Consider the following 7,577-nt stretch of genomic DNA (forward strand, 5'->3'; position numbering starts at 1 on the left):
AAATTCCAACTCCAACCATAAAAAATGGGATGCTTAATTGGCCACTGCCTGAACCTTGGATTTAGGATGAATATCACCAAAATTAGCTGCCACAAGCTGCCAGTCGAACTGCAGTGCAGCTCACTGACCTCTGCCTGCATCACCTTGGTCTAAGGATAGACTAGTCTTAAAATGGAATACATAGATAATGAATTAAATTAATAACTAAAGCCTTAATCAGCCAAATAACAAAGGACAGTTCATCTATGTGAACTTCCACAGTTAATCCAGGATGGACTTCAAAGACATTAGTAATTACATTTATAGTTCATACAAAATCTTTTTGTTTAAACATTGGCCCTTAACAATTATTTTGTTTACTTATTTAATCCATGACTTGTACTACACATAAATAACAAATATTGCCATTATATTCGTGCTTGCCAGAAGGGAACAGGCCCCCACAGTGAGCCTCAATTAACCGACATCTTATGGAGTTTGTGGTCCTTGCCACAGTCGCCTTTAGCTTGCTCACTAAGGGTCTAATTACAATTATTATTATTTACTTATTTAATTATTATTATTTTATTAATATATTATTTTTTTTCTTTCTAAGATACAATTTATAATCACATTTTTATCAAACTGTACAATGATTACTCTGAAATTACAGATATTACATGATTTTCTGTAAAGCTGTTTTGAAACAATGTGTTTTGTGAAAGCACTATAAAAAGAAATATGATTTGACTAAACATCAGCTAAACATCTTAATAAGATCAGATTTGCAAACATTCTAAATCAGAAACGTTTTCAAAACATCTGCTGAATGTCTTGATATCTGAGAAATAGTTATTGACATAGAGGATGTCTCATTGACGTATTGCAGATGAGCAAACAAAGTAAAAAATAAATGTCTCCCAGATGTAAACAGACACATCAAAATACGTCTGGGAGATGAACGTGTGCTATCAGTGATGTTAACATGAAAAACCAAACTGAACTCCATTAATACTTTTTTTTTTCTTCATTAAAATGGAAAGTCGTTTAAAAGGAATTGTGGGTAAATATGGAATATAAGAAACGTTGACGGGGCAGATTTTTGAATGTACTTGAGATAACAGCTGTAAATATGTTCAGAGTAGAGACAAAACTATAATGATTGGGGGCATCTTGTGGAGTCTTGCATAGTACAGGTGTGTGCATGTGAGCAGAGTAGAGGTATAAAAAAACATGAATGCATATCAGACAAAAGACAATAGACTGAATGGAAGCTAAGATTGTGTGAGTGGTATAAGTTGACCTTTTAGAGTCTCCTCCAAGATAATTCACATGACATGGTCATGCTCAGTTACAGTTTAAAGTCTTCAAGACTCCATTGTGTTCATAGGCCTTGACACGGACAGTATTTTATTTTTCATTAAAAGTTTTAGCACAAATTAATGGCTCATAAATTTCAAATAAATTTTAGCTTTTCGTAATAAATTTTCTTTATGACGTTTTGTTAATTAATTTGATTTCTTATTTATTAATTATAACTTTTGGACAATAAGTGTCTTCTTTTAAAAGAGACTCTTTGGAAAGTCCACTGTTGCACATACCTACAGTATGTATGTAGCACAATAGAATTAAACATTTGAGCACAAAATAACTTATCTTAGAGAAAAGTTTGAATAAATAAATGTTTAATATATTCCATCTAAATAGTCCTCTTAAAATGAAATGTGTAATATCAAATAAATTAATTATTTTAAGAAGATGATTAATTTAAACATTGTAAACCTTATAGAATCATTAAATAAATAATTTTCTTTCATTACATAATACATCACATTCATCACACTTTTGTGGAGCTCCTGTCTGTCCAGCAATACAGGCAAAAGAAAATAAATAGTGTAATATATAAGCTCTACAACAGCATATTCATTATGGAAATTTAAATATCAGCCTTAAACAATCACTAAGAAATTACTATCAAATTTGGCATTATTATAAGATCATCATAGAAGAGAAAGATAAGAAACAAAAACCCCAGATATATATGCTCTATGTATATCATTATTTATCTTCAAAGCTTCCATTATCTTTTATGTTTTGCAATTGTTGAGATGTGGCATATCCTAATTAATTCTTCGCTCAATGTCTCTCTAATGCTCTAGAAGATACTGTTGCGTGTGGTGTACTGTATGTTGTATGACTGCCTTCTGTGCCAACGTTTTCTCACTGCTGCACAGCAACCACAGAGCAGACACTAAAGAAAGAGAGAAAGAACCATAGGCTTGAATTTCTTGAAATGTCAAAACAATATTTAAAGCAAATAAACAATTAAAAATAAACCTCAAAATCTCAGAAACACTATTGCATCAATTGCATATCACATCCCTGTTTCCACTAATCACTTCATAACTAATACACATATTGTCAATAAACAATATTATTATAATACATACACAAAGAAGAATCCAACAAGGTATGAGGATAATGGCAATAGCACAGGGGACTATGATAGCCACAACCCATGCTGCATTAGTGCTGTTGTTTGAGACTGTAGTGTCCACGATGGGGTAAAGTGTGACAGGTATAATAGGCTCTAAAGATCAGAAGGCGAGAAAGACATTTTTAAATTAGGTGAAACTTTTAAACCAAAAAATACCAGCTTAATCATTAGAACAACATACCGTTGTTAACTGCGGTGAGTGCAGAAATAAAGGGGCTGGGTGTCTTGATGTCGCTTTCTGAGAAAACATACTCTACATCTGCCACGATCACAGTGGAATTACCCCTGTAGGAAAATTGTATTGTACAATGACAAACGTAAGTAAATACTTTGAAATTATCTCAACATGCTTCTCCCATCACATCCCACTTAACCAACAAATAAATACAGATAAAATCAAATATGTTTTTCTAAAATTGTTGAACATTTCTGCTCTGAATAAGGTATAAAACCTGACTTACTGGAATTTGGCCCCATTGAACACAAATGGAGTGGCTGAAGGAGAACTAAGGATCTCGTTCAGCTGAAGAGTAGCAAAAAAAAAAAAAAAACATTTGAACAAATTGGTTTATTAATGTTGAGGTTGATGTCATTAAACGTAAGTCAATATTACATTGAAATCTTAATTTATTTTTTAGAGCACTGCATAAATTAGCACCGTTTCAAATAGTCTCAAACTCACCAATGAATTTATAGACTTCTCAATTAAAGCACGTGTGCCATTCCTGAGTTCATGTTTCTCAGACATGGAAACATCATTGATTTCAAATCCAAAATTGAGGGAATATGACCTATCAGAAATTTCTTTACACACACACACACACACAAATAAATTAGTTAATATACACATCTACTCATTGTAATATGGAATTATTGTTTCCTCGTGACTCAACTGTGGATAGAATACGTACTCTTATAAGTTACATTCACAAAGCTCACAGGATCACCCAGAGTTTGTTCTCTCAGATTTTGTGCTCTCAGATTTCGTTTTGTTCTGAGACGTGCCGCCAGCATCGAGTTAGCCAACTGTAGAACTTTACTCTCACTTGGTATGGGGCCCAATGTTTTAAATATGATGCGAATGTAAATAATCGCCTTCCCAATACTAAAAAAAGAAGGTAAATAAGAGAAATGTAAAGACAGAATGAAAACAATTTCCTTTAACAAAACAAGACTTAATTATTGCTCTTACACAGTCATAGCTTCCGTAGTGGTCTGAGGAGATGTTTCTGTAGTTGGTTGGAAAAAATCTAATTGAAATAAAATGAAAACATTAGAAAATCTCAGCTAAAGCAATCATTAAAAACCTCTATTGATCAGAAAGTGAGAAAGGACATTTTAAATTAGGTGAACATTTTAAACCATAAAATCGCAGCTTAATCATTAAAACAATTAATATTCATATTTTCACGCAGAACAACATACCATTGTTAACTGCGGTGAGTGCAGAAATAAAGGGGCTGGGTGTCTTGATGTCGCTTTCTGAGAAAACATACTCTACATCTGCCACGATCACAGTGGAATTACCCCTGTAGGAAAATTGTATTGTACAATGACAAACGTAAGTAAATACTTTGAAATTATCTCAACATGCTTCTCCCATCACATCCCACTTAACCAACAACTAAATACTGATAAAATCAAATATGTTTTTCTAAAATTGTTGAACATTTCTGCTCTGAATAAGGTATAAAACCTGACTTACTGGAATTTGGCCCCATTGAACACAAATGGAGTGGCTGGAGTAGAACTAAGGATCTCGTTCAGCTGAAGAGTAGCAAAAAAAAAAAAAAAACATTTGAACAAATTGGTTTATTAATGTTGAGGTTGATGTCATTAAACGTAAGTCAATATTACATTGAAATCTTAATTTATTTTTTAGAGCACTGCATAAATTAGCACTGTTTCAAATAGTCTCAAACTCACCAATGAATTTATAGACTTCTCAATTAAAGCACGTGTGCCATTCCTGAGTTCATGTTTCTCAGACATGGAAACATCATTGATTTCAAATCCAAAATTGAGGGAATATGACCTATCAGAAATTTCTTTACACACACACACACACACAAATAAATTAGTTAATATACACATCTACTCATTGTAATATGGAATTATTGTTTCCTCGTGACTCAACTGTGGATAGAATACGTACTCTTATAAGTTACATTCACAAAGCTCACAGGATCACCCAGAGTTTGTTCTCTCAGATTTTGTGCTCTCAGATTTTGTTTTGTTCTGATACGTGCCGCCAGCATCGAGTTAGCCAACTGTAGAACTTTACTCTCACTTGGTATGGGGCCCAATGTTTTAAATATGATGCGAATGTAAATAATCGCCTTCCCAATACTAAAAAAAGAAGGTAAATAAGAGAAATGTAAAGACAGAATGAAAACAATTTCCTTTAACAAAACAAGACTTAATTATTGCTCTTACACAGTCATAGCTTCCGTAGTGGTCTGAGGAGATGTTTCTGTAGTTGGTTGGAAAAAATCTAATTGAAATAAAATGAAAACATTAGAAAATCCCAGCTAAAGCAATCATTAAAAACCTCTATTGATCAGAAAGTGAGAAAGGACATTTTAAATTATAAAATCGCAGCTTAATCATTAAAACAATTAATATTCATATTTTCACGCAGAACAACATACCATTGTTAACTTTGATGAGTGCAGTAACAAAGCGGCTAGGTTTATTGATGTCGCTTTCTGAGAAAACATACTCGACATCTGCCACGATCACAGTGGAATTAACCCTGTAGGAAAATTGTATTGTACAATGACAAACGTAAGTAAATACTTTGAAATTATCTCAACATGCTTCTCCCATCACATCCCACTTAACCAACAACTAAATACAGATAAAATCAAATATGTTTTTCTAAAATGGTTGAACATTTCTGCTCTGAATAAGGTATAAAAAAATGGCTTACTGGAATTTGGTCATATTGAACACAAATGGAGTGGCTGGAGTAGAACGAAGGATCTCGTTCAGCTGAAGAGTAGCAAAAAAAAAAAAAAGGAACAAATTGGTTTATTAATGTTGAGGTTGATATCATTAAAAATAAGTCAACATTACATTGAAATCTTAATTAAATTTTTAGAGCACTGCATAAATTAGCACCGTTTCAAATAGTCTCAAACTCACCAATGAATTTATAGACTTCTCAATTAAAGCACGTGTGCTATTCCTGAGTTCAAGTTTCTCAGACATGGAAACATCATTGATTTCAAATCCAAAATTGAGGGAATATGACCTATCAGAAATTTCTTTACACACACAAATTAGTTAATATACACATCTACTCATTGTAATATGGAATTATTGTTTCCTCGTGACTCAACTGTGGATAGAAAACGTACTCTTATAAGTTACAGTCTCAAAGCTCACAGGATCACCCAGAGTTTGTGCTCTCAGATTTTGTTTTGTTATGAGATGTGCCGCCAGCATCGAGTTAGCCACCTCTAGAACTTTACTCTCACTTGGTATGGGGCCCAATGTTTTAAATATGATTCGAATGTAAATAATCGCCTTCCCAACACTAAAAAAAGAAGGTAAATAAGAGGAATGTTGAGAGAAAGAATGGACAAAAACAAGTATCTTTTACACAAATGAAACTTGAAATGTTGCATTTACAAAGTTGGTGTTTCCTCGGGTTTTTGAGATGTTCTGTTCACTGGAGATGGAGTTGATGAGCCTGTAACACATAGTTATGATTAAAAGATGAGTCTTGTGCCTATAAATAACAATAAACGGCAAATTCACTATATTATAAAGCACAACTTTAAAACATGAAATAGCAGTTAACAGTTTATTATTTACAGTATCTGTTTAATTTGTTATGCTTTTTCGATATCTCATGGCATTCTTAATACTAAGATGTTTATGTTTATAAGAAAGCATACTCTGCGTGACTTCCAGAAGTTCCTTGACAAAGGCACTTGGAGTTTTGATGTCATTTTCCGAGAAAGTATACAAGACATTGGCAATGATCACAGTGGAATTACCGCTGAGGGAAGATAAAAATCCACAATGACAAACAGAATAAATAATTTTAAAAGATTTTACTGAGCTCATTTCCTCTTGGAGATAACATAACTTAAAAAGCCATTGATTACATCAAACCAGATTGAAAATAACTTTAACATTAATGATCTCTGATTAAAGCTTTAAAAAATGAGTCACAACTTACCTGAAATTGGCTTTTTGGAACACAAATGGACTGGTTGAATTGCTATTTAGAATCTTGTTCAGCTGTAGATTTTAGCAATAAATACAGATATTAATATGAGATTAATCATTAAAACCATTTCAATTACAAAGCAAGTATTCTAAAACAGTTTCAAACCCACCAATGAATTTATAGAGTTCTGGATAAAATTGTAGGTGCCATTTCTGAGTTCAAGATTTTCTGTCATTGTTACATTGCTGATCTCAAATCCAAATTTGAGGGCATACGAGTTATCAGAAATTCCTTTATGAGAAGAATATACAACACAAATTAGGGTGATTATATACAGGTGTTGAAATGTCACTTGTTCAATCATTAAAATATGGGATCATTAATTTTATACATTTCATTTTACTTTAATTATCCTTATAAAGAGGTGATAAAAAAATAAATATATGTTCAAAATGTAATATTAACAAAAAAGGGAATCTAAACAGAAGAGAAAAACTCACGTTCATAGGTAACATTCAAAAAGCTCACAGGATCACTCATGATTTGTGTTGTGACATCTCTTTTAGTTCTGAGCTGTGGCTCAAGCATTGAGTTTGCAATCTCTAGAACTTTACTCTGAATTGGTATGGGGCCCAACGTGATGAATACCAGGCGAATGTAAATAATCACCTTCCCAACACTAAAAAAAGAAAGTAAATGGTGGAATGAATATAGAGAATAAAAACAAATGCCTTTTACAAAACAAGACTTAATTATTACTCTTACACAGTCATAGCTTCTGTATTGGTCTGAGGTGTTGTGCCTGCTGTTGCTGTTGTAGTTGGTATTAATCCTGTAACAAAGACAAATTAAGGTAATACGATGGTTTGGATTCAGAGCAAAAGCAATTTCCTTAACTGTCAAGAAATTCAAACAGCA

At 32.7% G+C, this 7,577-nt stretch overlaps 1 protein-coding gene across 1 annotated transcript; it reads right to left on the reverse strand.

Annotated features, from left to right (window-relative positions):
* Positions 1–1,622: 1,622 nt before the first annotated feature.
* Positions 1,623–7,486, reverse strand: LOC127644241 (uncharacterized). Its single transcript, XM_052127327.1, has 22 exons — positions 7,425–7,486; positions 7,160–7,338; positions 6,829–6,950; positions 6,669–6,730; positions 6,382–6,485; positions 6,113–6,173; positions 5,839–6,017; positions 5,624–5,745; positions 5,409–5,470; positions 5,128–5,231; positions 4,913–4,970; positions 4,632–4,825; positions 4,403–4,524; positions 4,182–4,243; positions 3,902–4,005; positions 3,669–3,726; positions 3,388–3,581; positions 3,159–3,280; positions 2,938–2,999; positions 2,658–2,761; positions 2,430–2,569; positions 1,623–2,230 (listed from the first exon to the last, which is right to left on the reverse strand). Exons 1-22 carry the CDS (start codon positions 7,430–7,432, stop codon positions 2,135–2,137), a joined length of 2,319 nt encoding a protein of 772 aa, XP_051983287.1. The 5' UTR covers positions 7,433–7,486; the 3' UTR covers positions 1,623–2,134.
* Positions 7,487–7,577: the final 91 nt, after the last annotated feature.

Source organism: Xyrauchen texanus, chromosome 5 (assembly GCF_025860055.1).
Source record: "Xyrauchen texanus isolate HMW12.3.18 chromosome 5, RBS_HiC_50CHRs, whole genome shotgun sequence".
Taxonomy (NCBI): domain Eukaryota; kingdom Metazoa; phylum Chordata; class Actinopteri; order Cypriniformes; family Catostomidae; genus Xyrauchen; species Xyrauchen texanus.

Excerpts from the sequence above, each read along its gene's own strand:
- LOC127644241 (XM_052127327.1), bottom strand. Across the intron at positions 4,244-4,402 it reads AGAAGTCTATAAATTCATTG|CTGAACGAGATCCTTAGTTC; the intron begins GTGAGTTTGAGA and ends GCTACTCTTCAG. Across the intron at positions 4,006-4,181 it reads TTCAATGGGGCCAAATTCCA|GGGTAATTCCACTGTGATCG; the intron begins GTAAGTCAGGTT and ends ATTTTCCTACAG.